General features: G+C 39.3%; 2 protein-coding genes across 14 annotated transcripts in view; both read right to left on the bottom strand.

Moving 5' to 3' along the window:
• The window catches only part of NFIB (nuclear factor I B), a 281489-nt gene that overhangs the window by 62793 nt on the left and 196141 nt on the right, over positions 1–22555 (bottom strand). For all 13 annotated transcript variants that reach the window (XM_049794731.1, XM_049794723.1, XM_049794732.1 and 10 more), the window contains exon 3: positions 9474–9527. In XM_049794731.1, coding sequence (XP_049650688.1) covers positions 9474–9527 — 54 coding nt within the window. The remainder of the gene's footprint in view (positions 1–9473; positions 9528–22555) is intronic.
• The window catches only part of LOC126036218 (nuclear factor 1 B-type-like), a 127940-nt gene that overhangs the window by 11491 nt on the left and 93894 nt on the right, over positions 1–22555 (bottom strand). Inside the window, exon 3 of the mRNA XM_049795747.1 lies at positions 9474–9527. Coding sequence (XP_049651704.1) covers positions 9474–9527 — 54 coding nt within the window. The remainder of the gene's footprint in view (positions 1–9473; positions 9528–22555) is intronic.

Below are 22555 nucleotides of genomic sequence, written 5' to 3'. Positions count from 1 at the left end.
CGTTACGCCAGTGCTATCATCTTCTCATCTTCCAGTCAGTATTACTTCATACTGTATACCTGCATGCCACCTCATACGATATCCCTGCATGTCTTTATTTCCACTAGTAGCTCTGCAGATCTCCCTCTCTTTTTTCTTCACTTCCTTCCACATTCCCCTCCCTCTCATTTTCAACAGCTTCTCTCCATATCCATTACTTTTTCCTCTCTCATCATCTTTCTCCAGGATGGTGCAGGCCTCTCAGCAACCTTATTCATCTCCACTTTCTAAGAAATAAGAGCCTTTCTCTTTCATCTTCTGCATTCTCTTGCACTCTTTCTCCATGTTTTTTGTGTGGATGAAAACATGACACAGCCAGTTCTGGAGCTGGTAATGAGACACGACTGAACTTCTTTGCTGCTTATCCAAATACCACTACTTTGAAGCACAACTTCTCTCACTCAAGTTAGGCTACCTTGAGAGGAGCTTTACCCAAGTGTAGATTAGTCAAGCTATCGTTACAGTGAGAACAAGCCCCAAGGCTCATATTAAAAAAAGAAAATGCCCATGTAGCATTTTACATGTAAGAACACAGATGTATACATGTGTATACGCACACACACAGAGAGACACACAGACACACGTGTTTAATCTTCAGCCTTCTCTCATGAATTCTTCATTTTTCTCACTGTCAATACTGAGAACACCCACATAACATACAGAGCAATATAGTGTGTTTCTCTCCTTGTGATAATGAAATAGGAGCAAGGAAAAAAATCTGCCACTGAGTGGTACCACTATGTATCAGGTCCTCACAGAAGGATGTGTTGTTGACTGATGGATCACTGTCTTTAACCCAGGTTTCACCCTGCCTTGGACGGTCCAAAACTAATGACACCCACATATATATGCAAATGCTTGCCTGGCACTAGGAAAGAGAGGGAAACTGCAGCTATTGTCCATCTCAACTTAAAAAACAGCTTGATTTTTTTCTCTATGTAATGTGACAAAATATTATTAAAAAATTCATGCAACAATAAACAGTCTATGTCACAGGCACTGAGCAACTTCATCCTGAGCCTCATGTTCTAACAGGGAAGGTGGATTCCAGTGGTGCCTCTGAGGGCAGAAAAATAAACACGGTATGTTCAGTTCCAGCACCAGTGGTCTTCAACAGTTTTAACTGGTTAGGAAGACAATCCATGGTGAGTATGTTACAGAACTGTTTTTGGCTCCTAGCTGTGCAATAGGAAAATGTTCTGTGCTATTAAACTGCTGTAATTTGTTGCAGTAACATGCACTCTACATATGATAAAGGACAAACAGCAAGACTGAATGCAGCAGGACAACAGTATAGGACATTTTAACTTTATGGTGTGAGACGCTGCCTTTTACCTTGTGAAGCTGATCTCCCTGCTGAATAAGAGTTAACATTCATATTCACATTATTACATTGCATGCAAGAAAAAAATACGTGGTGATACTCCATATGGCGTAGATCTTAACTGTTTTTTTGACTAAGCATTCTCTAATGCACTGCTTGCATTAACATGTTATAGAGCCTTAAACTAGCATTCTTCGTGTATGTTTCTGATCTGTTCAGTACAGAAACTATTACACTTGATAACAGGCTATTGTTATATTCCTCACAGAGGATTTACTGTATCTTTTGAGGGTCATGATAACACTTTGCTGTCTTTGTTGTTCAAACCTAACATAAGCACTGAGTATTGCAATTTACTAAAACTCATCTTGCCTGAGAGATGACCCTCTCTGAAATGCACTTCACTAATTGTCATTATTGTTAAAAATCTGAGTTCTACAAAAATAAGATTTCTGCCAAAACCACCATAGTGCAATTCTGTATAAACAGTTGGTAACTTCCAAAACCCATAAATAACAGTGGATTTTTTTCTGTATTTCCTTTTAGGTTTTGTACAGGGCAAATATAAAATCTGTCTTCTCTCCTTACTTTTTGTACAGAAAACTCATTTTGGAAAAAATACATTTTCCAGGCAATACTACAACAACCAGACCAGTGCCATCAAGTATGAAAGATAAACAGATTGAGCCAAGCAGCAGTTCTGATCAAGCTCCCCTCCTATAGTCAGTAAAAAGGAGAAAGCTTCAGTAATGCCTCCAACTGCTGTAGAAGTCATTCTGTCCTAGTCATTATACATCTTCCACTCTATTCCTGTGCTATGCCTTCAAGGGCTGAGCTACAAGTATAGCTTTTAACCACACCAACATTTAAAATGGGGGGAAAAAAAAAGTTGTTTAAACCTACTGAAAAATATTTTCAGTTTGCAGTAATACTTACTGTAAAGGGCTTGTTCTCACATTACTTAAAAGCTTACCAGTGACGTCTGGCTTTACAAATCTTTAACCAGCCTTTTTTATGCCTTCTGACTTAATTGTACTTTTATGAATAGAAGGTCTGTTTACATTCTGCTGCATATTGACTAATGCCAAAACTTAATATTGCTTCCTGGTATCACTAAACATCTAGTTTTTTCACTGATGCAGCCTTGATTTTGAGCAACTTATAAAACAGGAGTAAGGATCCAATCAGTGCAGGAAACAATTTGTATTACTGTACTTTTATTTCTGGATCTTTAAAAAGAGGAATTATACAGCAGTAGATAGACTTACTAGCAGTGACACAGGTTCAACATCAGGGGCTACTGTGAGAAGAAAGACTGGGAGCTTCAGCCTGGTATACAAAATACTTGCAGAGAGCTGTAGCTTGACTTCAAATTATGCAATGTAATGTTCTGGATGTTGCTACAGGTTTGTTTGACTTCTGAAACTGCTACAGTTAAAGACTAAATAATTTTATTGTACAGATTCTTTCGTGTGAGTCTTTGAAAACTGACTTTTTAAGGATCAGCTCATGCTACTGTCTGCAATATCTAACTTCTACAGGAAGCTCTAATTTCAGCAGGAATCCTAGTGGCATACAGCTACTATTCACAGTCATAACTGGTAGTGAAAAATTAGTCTCACACTGTTCACAGTAAGTTAACATACAGTCAGCAGACTTGCAGTTTGTTTTCTTATTGCATGCATTTTGAAGCCAGTGTCTTAAAAACAGTACCAGAAATGGGTTCCCACTAAATGACTGTTTCTTAAAGGCAGTTAAGGGGTGGATAACATGAGCCAAGGAGTGACACAGAAGATTTCAGTGATGATGTCTTTTGAAACATCAAAAGTTTAGTTGAACTAAAGCCTGTCCAGAGAATGAAGCTATTTTGGTTATCGTACGATTGTCTCCAGCCTTGTTGCACACCCACAGTTTGATTTGGTGATTTTCCTGAAAGTTGCAATGATGTTGTAACTGGGACAGGGAACAAACATGTTGCAAAATGATCCCCTGACTCCATTGAACTTTTTAGCACAATAAGGAACGAAGAAGCTGCCTCTGCCGTTTTCAAAAATAAATGAGATTTTTAATACTCTCAAGTTAATAACCAGAACTGTAATACCCTTCAATGCTGCAGTAATTTGAAGAAGTAAACACCTGGTTTAATGTACTCTGGAATCCATGTACTGGAATCCAAGAAGTGAGTTGCCCCAAAACCTAGCAAGAAACAGAAAGGGTAACTAACACAAATGCATACTGCCTTCCACTCCAGAGGGTCTCAGGTTATATACAAACTACAGCCAAGATTTAAAAAGAGGTTTGGGAGCTTAACAGCGACTACCGGGAACCAAAAAGGAATATTCTGGTGCCAGAGCAGGTTTCTGGAATTCTAACTGCTAACATAAGAGTTTTTAGCAAATTCTTGCTCTGTGCATGCTTTGAAGTAAAAACCATTGTGCTCACTATTGAACACAATGGCATCAGAAGTGATCACAACATCATTTATTTACACAATAGGTTCATGAAGGATAGCTGATGCAAACAAAAAAATCAGAAGTAATCCTAAACCAGTAGACAGTAGTAATTGCCCACAACAAATTTCAAACCAGCATGCAAGGCCAAAAACTATTGCTCTTGGAAAAAGGGGCTGTACAATCTGTGCTGGTTTCTGATTGTTGAGATAGCACAGCTTTGCACTGCCCACCTGGCTCAGGGCTGAAAGGCTAACGAGGAAGAAGAGTATCACCTCTCAATCACCGGTATTACTAATTCATAGAGCGTTTGGGAAAGGGAGAACTCAACAGAAAATCAAGCCCTGACCAAACCCAACCCTGTTATATTTTAAGATCACTATCTGAGATGGCACAGCTGCAGGCATACGGGAAACAGCAAACATTTCAGAATATCCACTCCCATGCTGAAAAAGCGAGCTGAATGTATGTTTGTTTAAATACAGTTCTGTCTGAATCCCCAAACTGCTACTATGGCATCATTGCTTCCACAAGAAAAGCTGCTTACAATGACAAGGCCAGCTAACATCTCTTCTATTCTTATTAATTAGGGGGCTAATTCCCTATCCACAAGAGGGTAACTTGCAATACAGTAAAATAATGAAACCATCTGTGTTCTGAGTCATTCAAGACTCAAACACATTTGCTTATTGCATTTCCAAAAGAGAGCAAAGGTTGAGACCATGTTACTCTTCAGAGGTTATTTCTGAGACTATACATTCTAAAACTTAAAACTGAAATACTTCTATCTAAAACAGTCATATACAGGCAACTTTATTACACATTTCTTAGGGCTTGATCCAAAAAGAATGTTCTCCCTATGGCTGCTAGCCCATATGAAAGCGCAAAAATGCCTTTAGGGCTCTACAGCTGCAAGAGAGATTTGCATATTGAGACACAGGTGAGGCTGGTTGCAAGCTTTTTGGCAACATCTTCTTTAATTAGGAAAAAGAAAAAAATGAATAGATGGTGATTTCACTCAGGTCTTCTTTAGAAATTGTTCCCAGAATGAAATTTCTGGTGAAAATATAAGGGGAAAACCAATTCCAGAGCAGTGAGGCTGGGGTTGAGGATTAACATACCTATGCCTCATTCAGATTAAGGATCTTATCACTAGATGAATTCCCTGACAATGTATCATGTGTTACTGTGGAGGAAAGAAGGGAAACAGTGGGGAGGAATGAAAGGCAGAGAAACAGTTTCTCAATATCTCTGTCTAAAAGTGTGTTACCCGTATAAATAATGTAATATTCATCAGCGCACAGGCTCAAACCTGAGTCATTTGCATTCCTCATTCAGCTCTGACTGATGTTATAAAGGTTGCAAAATTTATATGAAAACATTCCTTGGATGAGCTGAAGTGGAGTAAATTCTATCAGGAAAAAAAACCTAGCAGGAGCCACTTGCTAGGAAACATAGCTTTAATAACCTCTGAAGTCAACTGCTTGGATAAAAGCAAAAATCTGAACACACTTGTCCTCCCTCAGCAATGAGGTTCATAACTGTCTATATCAGGATGGTTAGGTTTCCTCTGCACCTTTTGAAAAATTATCTTTTGTATTCCCAAATGCTGGACAAGAATTGCTCTGAAATTTTGAAGGGACCTGTATAAGAAGAGACTATTCTCCTCCCAGCTCCATCCAGAAGAAAAAATATGAAGAACCAGTAGGAACTGGTATCCACTCTTTCAGGTTTCCAGTTCTCTTGGTTCCTCAAATTGTATTCAACTGTCTATCCTATCTTATTGTCATATCAAGATAACATTTTACTCTATCAGTATTGCTATTTCTTTCTCTTATTTTAGCAGCTTAAAAAGGCTGTGTTCAAAGGTTTGAGCAACATGACAACAACTGGAGACAGCAGTGTTAACACTGGTGTATAAATAAATGAACTCTGCCAAGCAGCAACTTCACACCAACGGCAGGTAGCAAGTAACCTTATTAATGTCAAACATTTGTGGCCAGCAGGCAGTAAGTAAGGGAAAGAAAAATAAAGCAGAACAAAACACAGAAAATCCTCTACTAGAAGAACTGCCTAGTAAGGATTGTATCACTGGAGACCAAATTGTTATAGCTGGTGTCAATATCATTACCTTACTAGTAGTTCTAAGTGTTTTTCTCTTTTTACTCACCCTCATAATGTTCTTATGCCTAACAGATGAACTTACTGACAGACCACTCCCTCTGTCTTCAGTACATATCCTCCCACACCTTTACAGGTATTTCAAGACACACATGTTAAGAAAGGCTCATTTTTTTAGATTTTCTTAAGCTATATAAAAGACCTACGGCACTTGCAGGGAGCAAATAATACAGCATTACACTGAACTGCCACATTAGTTCTCCTTCAACAGCCTCTGTTCAGCAGATGCCCAGTAGAAAAGTAAGAAGCAGGGCAGACCTAAAGGACTCGGGGTTTGGGGGTTTTTTTGACTGATAGCGTCCAAGGCTCCAAGTATTTTCAGTTTTAAAACTTATTAATCCAGGTGTGCCTCTATCTGTTTAGTCACCCTCGATGTATCCGTGGACAAGTCCATTTTCTCTTTGAAACCATGTCAACATTTAATAGTTAGCACCATGCTAGCCTAACATACACTTTTAGATTGCAGGAACTTAATGACTGATGCAGACAACAGCAGTGTTCAAACTCTTGTCTTCTCTCAGTTTAGTTCAGTTCAGCTCAGCTCATCTATCTGTCTGGAACCTACTTAATCCCTGCTGAGAAGTGACCTTTAAAACCCAGCTCTCAGAAAAGCAAGTTTCATTCTTTAGAAATATACCAGATGAAAGTTATTGAAAAATAAAACTTAGAGGAGGATATCACTGGATCTTGCTAAAAAAGCTACATACCCCTTTCACCACAAGCTACATCATCTTAATACTGTATTATGCTATCAAAGGATTCAGTGTATTTTTAGGAACGTATTGTAAAGAATTCCAGCAAGTGCTCTTAATGTTCTTTTGTTTGGCAAGTGACATTACCCTCCCCCCATGGTTAGGATAGCAAATTACCAGACACCCTAAAGAATGCAACAGTCTAGCCAAACCTAGAAAAACCCACTTTTAACACCAGCAAGCTCGCCAACTACCACTCAGTTTCCAACCTCCTCTTCCTTGGCAATGTCTTTGTGAAGGTAGTGGCATCCAAAAGCTAACAGCACCTATCCCTGGCTCCCTGACATACAGGCATCAGACCAAAACATGATAGAAGAACAAACCCTCCTGGCACTGCCATTCCGCGTGCTCCTGGCCGGAGACCAAAAACAAACCTCAGAATGGATATCCTCTGGGGCTCTGACAAAAGTGACTGCCTGGTTCTAATAAGACTCATGTGAAGTTTAATAAGAAAGAACAGGACAGCAGTCCTTTCCCCAGACAAGCTGAACGGAGTGCAACTCCCTCAAATTCTCCTGCACAGCCTCAGCAGTCCTGGGAGTCTCACAAACCTCAACACTTTCTCCCTGCCAGTTTAACCCCAAGACAGTATCACACAGGGAAGCTGAACGATGCTAGAAGTTCATGTATCCTCAAATAGACAGATGATATTCAATTATGTCTCTGTCTCTGCTTAAATGAAGGGTTTCAAGAGAAGCAAGGCACAGCTTCCATTTTCTGTCCCCACTTGGCAGCAGATAAAGGAATAATACTGCCAGCAGTGACTCCAAAGCATGAGAAAGGGTTATGCTCAAATTTCAAGCAGAAAGTTTCATGATGAAACCAGCAACAGATTTCTCTGCCCTCTCTCTCCCTCTACATGCTGGGACACTGGAGTTTGTCAAACATTGGCGCATCTGGTCTTGCCCCACAAGGCTGCCAAAAGAAAGCCTATATAGTTATCTGCTGCCCTCCAAGATTACTCCTTGCTGGAGTAGCCTGGGGTTGAGACTGAGGGTTGGTAAGCCTGGACTCACTAGAGGATGTGATCCTCACAAGTGAAATATGAACATCTGCCTTTCTACTCCAAATGCTAAATGGTACTTTAAAAACAGAATTTTAAAACATTGAAGGTAAGCTTCCAGACCCTGCCTTCAGCTTCCCAAACCCAGAGGCTACAAAGGATCCTTCAAAATGATGAGGGCTAATGCATTTGGATTTTCTTGCACTCACAAACAGACATTCTGAAACAAAAATAAATGCCCTACAGCTAAATGCTTCAAGTTTTACAAAACTGTGACTATTTGTGAGGAAATTTTTCAGGCTTATTTTAGGTGTAAATTTGCTGGTTTGGGTTTTTAAACCACCATTCTACATAAGATATGGCATGTATTTAATAGAGAAATAAAAGCCTGCTCATAACATCCCACACAGTTTGGAAAGAAACAGCATCGAAGTCTCCAGCCAAAAGTGATTTCAAGCTTGCATCATCCCTTGCAAAAAAAAAAAAAAAAAAAAAATTAAAAAAAATTAAAAATCACTTGAAGAAGAGATTAGCATGTTATTTGACTTGTTCTGCCCTCAAATCTCCAAAAATTACCTGCCATCTTCCAGTGCATGTTTCTTGGTTTTATATTACAGGAATATGGCTTTTTGTATAATGATCTATGATGGTTCTCCCACTTTTCAGTATTCACATGCAACACACATGAATTATTCCACCACATGTAGAGAATACTTTGATCATATGCATAGTACAAAACTGTACAGCCACAATGCAGGCTGTTTTCCCTGGTATTTGGACAGATCCAGAAAATATTCACATATATGTAACTGCCCAGCATCATACAATTACTTCTTGGTTGGGCTGTGGTTCATTTTGCATTTAGAAAAAGAGCAAACTGAGTTAGTTGTAGCTTATTTCAGATAGACACTTCTGAGAGCCAAAATGAGAAGATACAGCATGACGGTGGTGGCAGGCATCAACCCTTGCTCATTAAGAAGGGACAGTATGTCTGTCACACTTGTTTTCTTACCCCAACAAAATTCATAAAACAAAAAAGATTTACAACATTTATTAGCACAGCCCAATTGATTAGAAGGATAACTGCATGAAAATACAAATAACCTTTGGTCAAAATAGTGTGGAATAGCAAAGTCTGGGTTTGATTTTCTCTTGAATTTTTATTTTTAGAGAATCTTTGAAAGGACACTGACATCTCTCAAAAAAAAAAAAAATTCCAAATGTCACTTGCATGACCCATTAACAACATGTTCAAAAACTGGTCTGAGTTGATATTAAAAATATAAAAAATGAACATATTTGCATTTTATAATGCATGTATGAAATAAAAATAAAGAAGCTGGTAGCTCAGTTCAGTGACTTTAGAGGTAGGTCAATTGTGTTTTGTCTGAGATAAAAGAATAATTGTAGCATTTGAAGACTTTTATAAAAGTAGAGTTATTTGGGATCTTGTCTCCTTACTCCTCTGCCTATCCTCACTTACAAAGTTCTAAAAACCATGAACTGAAAGAAAATTTCCTTATATTAAATAAATGTTGATGAAACTACAGTTGAGGCATTGCCAGTTTAAAAGAACTAAAATAATCACAGCTTGTCCTGATTGTATGTACTTACCAGTGCAAAATAAGTTGCTGACCAATTATGGTCTCTTAACTCTACTCTTAACAGTAGTATCTTTGTTCTCAAACAATGTTAGATGCACATGTTCTGGAACTTATATTTACCTGGTGGATTCTTGGCAGGATCATTGTGGCTTGGACTTCCTGGTTGTCCAGAATCTATGAAGAAATGAAAGAAATGTTTTACTAATTTGTTTTTTAAATATCTCACAACCTTTTAATACCCTTCTCCAGTATTAAACTAATCCCTAACTTGGCTCTTTAAAGGTCATTTCCCTGACTTTCTTCATGAAGGCATTATTGAACAAACACACTACATGTAACACTTTTTATGCAGAAGCAGAAACATTGTGAAAGATTCAATGGTCCTAATAAGAGGAACTCATAGATCACTGAATAAGGACGAGAGAGTCATTCAGGTAAATACTCAAGTTTGTAAACACATCTACAAGGGTAACTTTTCATTCTCTTTCCCTCCATTCCCCAAATATAATATTGCATAACCAGCAAAGCAGAGGTAGTTTCTTCTCAGGGAATGACCAGAAAGACACACTGGATCAGGTAACTAATGGCATTTTCAGTGATGAGTCCTGTTTCTTTACCCTTTCCTTAAAGCACAAAGGCCTATGCTGCTTCCACAAACTTGGGACTGCACTGAAGACACAACTGTCCATTTTAATACAATATAGGATTTGTATTCCTGGTCTGTGAGAATTGCTGTTGTGAAACGAAGATTATGTAACATAAAAACTAACAAAACCCAAACCCTGTAGGCTTCAAAGAGTGTTCTTTTCATGATACATGCACCTAATGAATCTGGAGGAGAATGCAATTTGATGATAACACACACAATAATAAATTATAACCTTATTCATAAAAGCAGTTGCTTCTGAAACTATCTACTTTTTGCTGTATTCCCACACCAATAATATAACAAACCCCTGCTCTACTGCAAGAGATTGTTACTAACAAAGACATGACAGACACTCTTGTATGCAAAAAGAATAAGAAATTAGATGAAGCACAACCAATTGCTCTGTATGTAGGTATCTAAAAAGGAGCAGGTTTATAGTCTGAATAAAAATATCCATTTCTTTAAATGTAGCAGTGCTTGTTAGGAGCATAGGACTGCCAAACAATTGCATCATAACACTACAGAAATTGCTACTGCCAAATCGACCCCAGTGGGAAGTCAAGAGTTCTTGAATGTGTTGCTGCTTACAGGGTCCAAATTAAAGGAAAAAAATAGAAAAGGAGAAAAGTACATATCAACAAATACTTGTCCTTCAATTGTCATCACTGCTTCCTTAAGCCAATGTAGCCCTCAACCTAGAACAAAAGATTCCCTCCACCGGCTACAGGAAGTTCACTGAAATCTGTTACCACCCGTTACATAGCTTAGCAAACATGGCTTGACACGTCTCTCAAGCAGTTTAACACAAGCTTGATTCTACAGAAGATATTATCCGAGATGGAAATCCATTTCACAGTTCAAGTTCTACTGAATTCATCAGAGACAGTTGTCACAGAAGACAAACATCTGGGGATCTACCAGAGTACTGGAAAACCAAGGCATATGTGAAACCCAGCTCCAATGATATTAAAAACACAACTAAATTTTACAATACTGAATGAAATCACTCTTGCGCACAATAAAATACACATTGGATAATGAATTTCACATAAAAATTCCTCTATCTTCTTCAACCCTGGGTAAAAAGAATGAAGAGCAGGCCTCCTAGTCAGATTCTGCACATCCCACGGTTTGGGCACTTGGGCACTCTTGAGAGTCCCACTGTACAGCACAATATGTAGCCATTCAGTATGCCTGTTTCTTTTCATGATAAGATAGAGCATAGCCCTTTATAAAATCAAATCAAGTTAATTTGAAAACTCAATCAGCTACAAGAAATGCTAAAAATCTGATGCTTCTCTACATATGAACCTTTATATGGACAAACGTCCTTTTTGCTATATTGCAATGGGAAGGTTCGCCCTGCAGGGGGTGAACTTTAATATTCTTCTAAAAGGCATGCTCTGCTTCTGCATACATATTATTATTAAAATTAAGATTATCAGAGAGGATTAATTTTACACAGCAATGGTCAGAGTGTAAAACTACTGCAGACGTGTGGCTAAATGAAGTGTCAATTTGGTAGCAGATGCACCTAACAAAGCTTGGACACCGTAGCTTGAGGAACACAGAGATTTGCATCTGGGTTAATGAGGCCTACCAGAAAATAGCCTTGAAGTTTTCTCCTGTTAAAATTCACTAAAAAGATGCACAAAGTGAAAAACATTTTTAGCTCTTGCACAGCAATTTGCCTTTACTCCTATTTCTCATTGTCAACATGGATGCAGGATTTAAAGATTGATGGTAGTTTAAACTATTCTTTTTCATATTATAGTAAGGTAAACTCAGCAAAGAATTTTCCAGTTATAGGGATAAGCAGCTGGCTAGTTATTATAATTTGCCAGTCAGTCTAAGCTTTGTTTTATGTTAACTATTTATCCATCATGATTTTTACAGCTTGATTCTCACACAGTGTTTTGAGAAGTAGATGCTACTAACATAGTCGCCAGCGGGGTCTCAATGATCTTGAGAAAGCAAAGAATTATTGTAAGATGAATATGAGAAGAACTTATTTAACCCTTCACTTAAAGCAGCTGAGAAAGCAAAGAATTGTATTCTTTATGAGAGTATCAACTGTTTTGGTTTTGGCTGGGATGGAGTTAATTTTCTTCATAGTGGCTAGTATGGGGCTGGTTTGGATTTGTGCTGAAAACAGGGTTGATAATGCCGAGATGTTTTCCTTACTGCTGAGCAGTGCTTACACAGAGTCAAGGCCTTTTCTGCTTCTCACCCCACCCCACCAGCGCGGAGGATGGGGGTGCACACAAAGTTGGGAGGGGACACAGCTGCGACAGATGACCCCAGCTGACCAAAGGGATATTCTATACCATATGACGTCATGCTCAGCATATAAAGTGTCGGAAGAATAAGGAAGAAGGGGACATTTGGAGTGATGGTGTTTGTCTTCCCAAGTAACCATTATGTGTGATAGAGCCCTGCTTTCCTGGAGATGGCCGAACACCTGCCTGCTGATGGGAAGTGGTGAATGAATTCCTGGGTTTGCTTTGCTTGCGTGTGTGCGGCTTTCGCTTTACCTATTAAACTGTCTTTATCTCAACTCACAAGTTTTTTCACTTTTACCCCTCCAATTCTCTTCCCCATCCCACCCCGGGGCAGTGAGCAAGCAGCTGTGTGGTGCTTAGTTGCCAGCTGGGGTTAAACCATGACATCAATCTATGCAACTCTGCACTTAAAGCACGCAGAAGCATCTCATTCTCAGGATGAAAGACACAGACCTGAGATGGTCTGTGACAATCCAATTCTCTTACCAGTGTCTGTAATTGTAAAGCACTCTCCTGATCAGATTGGATGCAAATAGCCTTGCAAAGAACAAGAGAACCATGATCATTGTAGGAATAAATCATATGAATAACTTAATTTATAAGCAGAACATTGAATGAAAAGAGACATTGAAGCAATACTCTTCTACAAGAGGGAGCAAGAGGCATTTTTGGAAAGCCACAGAAACTAAGAAAGCAAAAGACATGGTAAGACACTTTAAATCTTTTTTTGTCCTCATCTGCACAAGATCATTAATTAACAGCATGAGGCTTGGGTTTAAAAATTTCAGGCTTTTCTTCCAGTGTGATGGAGAAAGACATAAACCAGACTCATTGTCTGTCTAGCTGGCCTTACATTCAATTTTCCCACCAAATAATTCTGTGCACATTAAAAAAAAAAAAAAAAAAAATACTTCCTAAGCTAGAAGTTGTAAGCAAAGCTACACAGCTAGTAGCAAATAAAACCTCATCACGGAAATTTTCAACATTGTCATTTAGGTAGCTCCCAACTGTAACTTCCCTTAGTTTATTTTTTTCTTTGTTTTTTTTTTGTTTGTTGTTGTTATTTGTCTGTTTTTAAAACCTTCTTCTCAAATTTACTGTCAATGTGCTTTTCTTGAAAAAAATTCTTCCACACAGATCTCAGAAGTACTTATCCTTATTTCCTACAGAGCAAAAGCTGACTCACACATACCATTTCCCAGAATGGCTTTCACATGCAGCTCACAACTATGGTGAGCGTATCTTCTGCTCTGCTATTCTTCGTGCTGACTGCTCCAACAGTCAGCAGCTGATGCCTTGGTAAGTTATTGCTCCATGGATGAACAGTTTATATGAGAATGGTTCAAGCCAGCCTTTACTCTTATCTGGTAGATATTCATGTAACCTTTGATACACTTTATGTATACTTTATCATGATTCAGCATGGCTGCCACCAGGACATTCAAACTCTTTCTCTTAAATTACTTTTTCTTTTAGAAGACAGTAAGAAAGGATGTCAAGAAGCTGCTATATTTTATACTGAATTGTTTCCTATGTTTTCATTTCTAGGGGTCAATCCTAATGAGTATCTGTGAGCGCAGGCAACCCTCACTGCAGCCAGGGTTAAGTAAAGCTAACTGTTGGGGCCTGCTGCTGGTGAGAAAAAACCATCCATTTCCGCTGCCATGCACTAGGAGAGAGGTTCTGCCATTATACATCACTCTTGGCTTCATAAGGCAGAAGGAAAAAGAAAAGCTGATGGTTTGCCACCCAGTGAGGCACAAGATGCTCTCTCCCTTCGCACCACCTTGTCTTCAACAAGCAGCAGGAAGGACATACATCCCAGCAACACCAAGAAAGTCACACTGCTGTTCACCAACTTCCTGAGGGATTTTTACTATTGCTCACCTCAGTAGTCTAATCTTTCATTTTTCAGCAGGTAAGAGAGGATACTGTCTTTAAAAACTAAGTTATGCTATACCTCTCTTATGCCGCATAATGTACAAGGAATATTACTTCTAAGGCTCCCTGCATTAGCATAGCATTGAAGGCCTGGAAAACAAATAGAGGCAGAATCTCTAAAAAGAAAAAATACTTTCTTGAGTCACGTCTTAGAAATAAGCAGCTTCTCCACAGGTGCCATACTAATCAAATAAACCTCCTCAGTGGTTTCAATGAACACATTTCACTTTTCATTTGCCACAGGCTAGGAGACAGCCTTTGCACTCAGTTAATCTCAGCTGACAGACACTGATTTAATCATTCACCAGCATGTAAATACACCCTTGTTCTTTGATAGTCCATGATTTGGGTATGGGGGACGATAAAGGACCAGAGAGATGTAGCATCATGTACAGTTTGATGCTGTTCAAGCCTTCACATTATCTATATGGTATCTGGCAGAGTCACTACTATGAACAAGAATCACAACTACCTCCTAGACTGTCATCCTTCAAGATTACATTGCCACCTGACAACACAAAATTGAGGCAAATGGTTGTACCCTGAAAATCACGGGAACACAGGACACCCCAGTCTGGCAGGGAGCTGGGGAGGTCTCTAGTCCCAGCCCCCACCCAGGGAAGGCTCAGTCGTGCAATCAAACTTGGCTGCTCAGGTCTTTACAAAGTCAGGGCATGAAACACCTTCAAGGATGGAGACAGCCCAACCTCCCTGGGCCCCAGATCCACTGCTGGGCTGTCCACATGGGGAAAAGACTTTCCAAACCAACTCTTCATCTTTCAAAGACTTTCAGAACAACGTCATGGTAGGAAAGCATCCATGGCAACAAAAAAGCAAGATATCTCCCTCTCCTCCAAAACAAATAACGTGATCAGCAAAAATCCATAAAGCAAATAAATAAACAATTTCATCCGTGTACTTTAACTCAGCACCATTAATTATTATTTTCATAATTTTACTACACACTTACCTTCTACTACTACCTACAGTATTTTACCTTGACAAAGCAACTGATTGGATTGATAAACTTCCCAAATACTTTTAACAATTTCATTTTGCAAAAGCAATGCCTTTCATTGTGTACCATTTCCGTATCTGACGACCCTGAATTATTGTACAATTTTATGAGCATTATTCACACCAACTCTAGTGACAAAACAGTTTGTTTATGGTATAAACAAGCTGCAAGTGTTTTATTTTATTAAGTATCTGCTGAAATGATGCTATAAACATGGAAATGCCACCCTCATTTTCATAAGTTTGTTAACTTCAGGTGGGATTTATTTTTCGTATTTTCATAGCCCACTACATTTAATGGAAATACTTACCCTGAAAATTTTGGTTAACTAATTTCGTACGATGAAATGCTCACCCCCACTACTTTCTTTGCTAGAGAACAAGTCTTATGAGGAGTGGCTGAGGTAACCGGGGCTGTTTAGTCTGGAGAAAAGGAGGCATGAGGAGAGGCCTTATAGCTTTCTATTACTACCTGAAAGGAGTTTGTAGTGAGGTGGGTGTCAGTGTCTTCTCCCAAGTAACAAGTGATAGGACAAAAGGGCATGGCCTCAAGTTGCACCAAGGGAGGTTTAAGTTGGATATTAGGAAAAATTTCTTCACTGAAAGGGTTATCAAGCATTGGGACAGGCTGCTCAGGGAAGTGGTTGAGTCACCATCCCTGGAGGTATTTAAAAGATGCGTAGATGTGGCGCTTAGGGACATGGTTTAGTGGTGGACCTGGCAGTGTTAGGTTTACAGTTGGACGCAACGATCTTATGAGTCTTTTCCAACCCAAATGATTCTATGATTCTATATCCCTGAAGATATATGGTATGAACCACAGTTCACACCAGGAAGAAGCAGCACCTCAAAAAACAAGTAGGGCTTCACCATGAGAAAGGCATGTTTGCAGGACGAAGCCTCACATCTTTTCCCAACAGCATATACCCTGTTAGCAATATGTGTTCCTGACATGCAGACTGAAACTCTTCACAACACAGAAGCAGTGACTTCTTTTAAAAATGTCATTCTGCTACCCTTATTCTTCAAGGAGTTCCTCTGTGTTCACAAAGACTGCTCTCTAGTACAATGATATTGCCCTGGATAAGTATAAGAGGCGCTAGCCCTACAAGTTTTAATGTGCTTGGTATTCATACAGCTGGTGGTAAATGAGCAGTGTAGAGATCTGAAGTTAGACATTTAGATGCAGATCATGGGGCAGTGGCATCACCTCCCAGACAACACTGTACTGCCAAACCCCGCTGGCCGTGCAAGGTGGGATTGCTTGTCGCTCACCTTGCAGAAGCTCTGTGGCACCCTCCAGTTTTCCGAAGACATATCATTAGCTTTGATCTGTTTTCAGACCTTGTTTCCACAAATTTAAGTAAGCGTACCAAAGAAATCTATGGGCAAAGGCTCTTAGGCTGACACAGAAATAACAGTCCTGGTTGCTATTGATAGGAGGTGTATCCAAACCTCAAGAAGGCGTCAGTGCAAACTCCATTTTGGCAAGTAATCCCCACTGCTTTTTGCTCGCTTCATTAGTTTGCACCCAGGAGGCACAGAAGGGACATCTTGGGAGACCAGAGCAGTGGCAGGAGCTGCTCTGAAGGCCGGATGTGCTGGTCCTACGGGGGGCAGGCTTCATCAGCACCCACGTGCCACACCAGGAGCCGTGAGGCACCATAACCGTGACCTTTGCTCTTTACCTTGAAAGGGTGCTGCCGTCTGACCTTCACCTACCTGAAAAAGGCAGCCAGGAACAGAGGTGACTGCCGGCCCCAGAAAGCTAAGGTATCTACCTGTGTTCCCACTGGCTCAGGCAGGTAACCCAGGTTTTAGCCCAAGCAGGCCTGCCATTTCACAAAAGCCTCCAGGGCTCAGGCATGGCGGCGCTTCCTCTGGGAGACAGCCGGCCTGGCAGGCAGAAGCTGGGCCCTGTTTCCATCTCGGTTTGAACCTGTTTGCTCTGGAGCTCCTCGGTCATCGGCCGTCCCCTTTCACCGTGCTCCCCCGCGCCCTCCCACAACAGACAGGTTCGCCCGCCACCGGCGCGACTGGGCGAAACCCCGCGCCGCCCAGCAGAGAGCCCCTCCGTCCCCCTGAAACAGGCTTCCCGGCCCCCGCGGCGGGGGTCTGCCACCGGGGCGGCGTCACCACCCTCGGGCTGGTCGGGGCGATCCCACCGCCCCGGTGCCTGCCCGCCACATGGCCTGGCAGCGAGGCACCGCGTGACGGTCCGGGGCGTCAGAGCCACGCGGGCCGTGGCGGGCTCCCCGCTTCACCTCCCCTTTTATCAGCGTCTCAGACCTGCTGCTGCCAAGTCACCCGACCGGCCGTTGTTGGGACTATTAACTTTTCTTCAGAGTGTTTTAATGAGGTAAATAAAAAATGGTAATTAAATCAGCATTACGTAATGTGTTTCTGATTTGTAATCTTATTTAAACTAATTAACTGACTCAGCCCTTGTTTAGTTTTTAAACTGCCCTAGTTAAGAAGCGGAGCTCTGGGAGTAAATCCAGGTTTTTTTATACAGTTGAAAGAAATTCAAGGACCTAGAAGCACTTACTAGAACCAAAATAGCAATAAGCATAGTCAGCTTTTTAGCTTTATGTCCCATGCACAGATTTATCTTTTTAATTTAAATTCCCTTATGTGTTTATGTAAAATAAATCACAACACCTATTTATTCAGAATATTCCTTATACAATTTATAAAGAACATATGTTGCTCATTTTGAAAACCGAACAACTTTTGCCAGCTGTGTTATAAGATAAGTTGTTCATGGAACATATACACATCATATATATATGCATGCGCACACGCGCGTGCGTGCACACACACACGTTTTTAAGTTAAGAAAAGGGTTATATCTTTTCATGGATTGAAACAAATGCTTCCCATACTTCAGAATATTAGCTGAGCTCTTTTTTGACATGTACATTAAGAAGAGATTTACATAGGTAGCCTGCCACATGTGGATGAATGTGAAAGAATGAGGTTGCTTTCCAAAACTTGCTGGATTCAGTAGGAAAGGATGAGATATGAACGCTTAATTTTATCCATTTGGAAGATACTGTGGATACTAGCTATAGTCAGAACATTCAGAAGTTGTTCTTGGAAGCCAAGAAACCTTTTACATCAAGGTATGTATCATAAAAGGCTTTTATTACGGATTCTTCAGAAAATGAAAAGCAAAAGGTAGAACACAATGAAAGGCTTATTTGGGTGGTTAGAGAAGAAAGAAATTATATTCATTATATTAATGAAAAAGTTCATATCTGCTTGTAAAGAACAGGAATTTGCTTGCATATACCTTCAGCCAATTAATAAACCGGCCACTTCATTATGTTGTGGAAGACAAAGGTTGACCCTCATCTTCATGCAATGTATATTACTAAGAACTTCTGCGTGGATCCTGGTTTCCAGGAAGTCAACATGAAATTTACCACTGACTCCCACGCAGTCAGGATTTCATTCTCTGTAGCATTTTAGGGCAGTAAAGCAAAAAGAGTTCAGGGAGATAAAATACACATTTCTACTACATAAGGCAATATTTTTTAGGCACGGGATAATGGTGACATGACTACGAAAAAGAAAAGGTTTTTTCAATATGGGTCTCAGCTAAAGGTTGTTAAAATCAACGGAAAGTTGCTTCAGTGAGTTTTGGATTAGGCGCGTCATGGTAAATTACAGTTTAAAAGTACAAAAGAAAGCACAGCTCAGCAAATACTGTAGGATAGGACTGCCATTTTTCTTCAAAGTCCATTGCATCCTCCACTAAAACATATAGTAATAAAAGCTGGATTCTTCAGCCTTTCAGAAAGTAACAATCATATGTAGTTCATGAGTCTAAAACATCACCTGACAAAGAACCCACAAAGAAGTTTACAAATATTAGCAGAGGCTCATGAGGCCTCTCTACTAATCTGTAGACATGGATCTCCTAAAAAGCTAAGTATGCCACTACACTATACGCTGAGGGAAATAAACAGCAGTTAAAATAAAATGCTGGGGGTTTACATATCATGGAAACTCCAGAATTAGACTAGAGCACTGCAGTGTTTAGTATTTCTTCAAGCCAGCTAAGAACAGCATGGGGTAATACCTCTGCCAGTAAGCATAACTGTGTTTAGGAGCCCAAAACAAAATTAATGTTTTCTCTGAAACTGGAGGGAAAAGGCTTAACGATATGACAACCTGACCATCATTGTAGTGTTTCTAAATACTACAATATTTACCAAAGGGTCTCCTAATTTTGACCTATGATGCACAATGCTACCACAACTATGTTTTCATTTCAATTAATTTCAACTTTACGACTGGTGGTAAAACATGACCTTTAGCATAAAGAATATGGAATACACCAAGAAAAGACCCCAAAAGGATGATGGTTTGCATTTGGCTGCTTGGTTGGTTTGGGTTTTTTCCAACTGCTGCCTATACACTGATGACTATTTCTTATCTTGAGATTGCCAGTTGATGCTATGTGCAACTTTTAAACACTGGGATATTAATTTACATCTATCAGAGATGCGGCATAAGGAATGGCATAGTTCTGTGAATCCTTAAGTCACGTATTTTTTATTATAGAGCATGTTTATGAGAGCAGCATCTCAAATGGCAGTATATACACATAATTTGTAGGCTATGTTACTGTATTCTTTATAAAGTGGACTTAATTCCATCTGCTATAACCTAAAACTTCATAGACAAAATACACACCACTTTGCCTGTCCATATTCCCACAGACTAACAGTGACAAAAGAAAGATTAAATCTATTAGTGGGAACTAAGTAGGTAATGTACAAGCACCGGCTGAGAAAAATCACCCTACCTCTTCATAGCAGTGGTTCACAAACTTGACTGGAATTGCGTGTTTATTTTCCAGCATATGCAGGTTGGTAATAAATAAACAATGAGAAGAGATCATGCATTGAGTACTGAAGCAACAGTGATCAAAAAAAATATTTCTGACCAACACATTGATTTTGTGTCTACTTTGACCTTTTACAAAGAAATAATTAGAGAAAAATTAGAAGAACTTAATCCTATGATATGCCACAGGAGTACTTAAATGTCGAACTGACTAACACATAGAAATATACGACTAACCCAGCTTTCAGTTTCGGCAGGGATGTTCTGCAAAAAATTCAAGGATTTTTTTTTAAAGGCCAAAAAAAAAAAAAAAAAAAAGTTTCCTGGTTTAAACCTTGACTTTCAAATTTTAAACAAAGTAATTTTAAGGAACATTTTTCCTACAGACTCCCCATCTCCCTATTAGCAATAGTACCGCTGTTGCAGTCATACTGGTCAAAAGTTATTAAAAAAATATTAAGACCTATCTGACCATGTTCATTTGCGCCTTCCCAAGGTAATTCTGTCATTTTGTGGCTAATATCGCAGAGGAGCATCTGTTTTGTAATTCTGTAAGTTTCACTGTATATTACATATCAGCATATCCCTCACTTCTGCTAATTTCTAATGTATTCGCATCATCTATGTAGGTGAAATTCCCTGGCATAGGTACAATACCAACTGCAGTTCTGCAACCAAGACTTTAAAATATGCTTGCTGGTTCAGTATACAGTAGAGGCTACTTTTGCTCTTTTATTTCAATTATTTTCTAAAGCTAGCACACATTCTTGTAGTACCTAAGGGTATTATATACTTGGGAAAAGGATACTACTTTTTATCTAAAAAAACATATGTATGGATTCAAATTCCAAGGTTTTTATTTTTATTGCTTACTACTTTTTTTGTTTGCATGAGTATAAATTGAGTGTTAATTAAGTTTAAAAAAAAAACCACACCCAAAACCCAAATCCAAACTAACTCAAAATTCTTACTGCACCTGGTAACTTGCCAGTGCCTTGAACATTATTTAACTATCCAGAGTTTCTAAGCCTTATTTTCTTACCGCTGTTCCACCACAGCAGGACCTTGAAAAATTTATCAAGTCTGATTTGGTCTGCAGCTATAAAAAAAAGTCTTTGGAGTTAAAAAACCTTGTACAAGTTTACTGAAAATACAACAGAAACTCAAGTTTCAGTTTGTGGCAGAGAGCAAAAAGGGTTGCACCACCTAACAGCTCCAAGACATGAAGCCAGAATGAGTAACCTTAGACATTCAATACGGCTACTATAACTACAGGAATTACATTCTTATTAAAGGCCCTTTTTTACTTAAAAAATAACTTTCTGCTGGCTAAAGATATAAGATAATATTTAATCCAAACAGTCCTTTCCATTTTAATAAGTTTGTATATTCATGGATCTGTGCATGTGTGTGTGCTGAAATTATAAATGCATATGGCTTCAGGGTTATCTTACTTATAGACCAATGTTTGTAGGGGTTTTGTAGAGTGGTAACTCTAATGAGTTAAACATGTTAACTCTCTTGTGCATTAATGAAAGAACAGGAATAAATGTGAACAACAGCACCTTCACAACAGCATTCCTTACAGAAATATTTCAGATTTTTCTAAAAACTTTATAGCAAAAAATAGCAACTTAATATTTACACTGTCCTTTTTCCAGGAACAATACTAATCATTTTCCCCCTTGTGCACCCACATATCAGGTTCAAGATTCAGTTCAGCATCTTCTTATGTGTATTAGAGCACTTTGACAGCTCTGTGCTGTATTTTTCTGGACAAATGGGTTAAACTCACCTGACCTGAAGGAGTTAGATGAAACACAGGTGTATGCTCTGTAATTACTGCAGACCTTTTTATGACTGATTTCAAGCAGATGACAGTACATTAATGGAAACCTGTGAACTTCTCAGATTTTGTCTCTCCTTCCTCCCTTCTACCTGTCCCTCCCTGCCCTCCACAAATATACACACACCTTGTGCACTTCTGAAAAAAATCTTACAGCTCCCTTTCTAGCCCAACTTCCTTTCATTGTGATTGCTGACAACACTTCAGAGCAGTGTGAAGTCAATCTCTCTGTGCTACTTGAGCAACTTAACATGAATTTGGAAAAGCACGCAAAGCCAAGACTAGGACTTCATTCAGATCAGCCTATCTTTCAGTAGTTCAGGTTTCCATGCAGTTGCTAAAAACTCGCATTGACATGCAAATGAGACCAATTGGATAGTTAGACAATAATCTTTACCCTTATGAACAGTTATAGCAAGCAAATCTCCAAAGCCCCCAATGCTTTCATGTTTTCAAGCAGTTTTCCAGGAGGTGCTGTATATCTGAATAACAAACAGTATCCCTTTAATGCCTACGCTAAAAGTGAAACACGAACAACAATAGAGCCTTTTCAGGACAGCGGTATGATATCAGTAACGGCAAGAACATGAGAAAATCCAATTCTCTCATG

This window comes from Accipiter gentilis, chromosome Z (genome assembly GCF_929443795.1).
Source record: "Accipiter gentilis chromosome Z, bAccGen1.1, whole genome shotgun sequence".
NCBI lineage: Eukaryota > Metazoa > Chordata > Aves > Accipitriformes > Accipitridae > Astur > Astur gentilis.
Note: the sequence above shows the minus strand (reverse complement) of the source record. Positions and strands in the feature narration are given on the sequence as shown.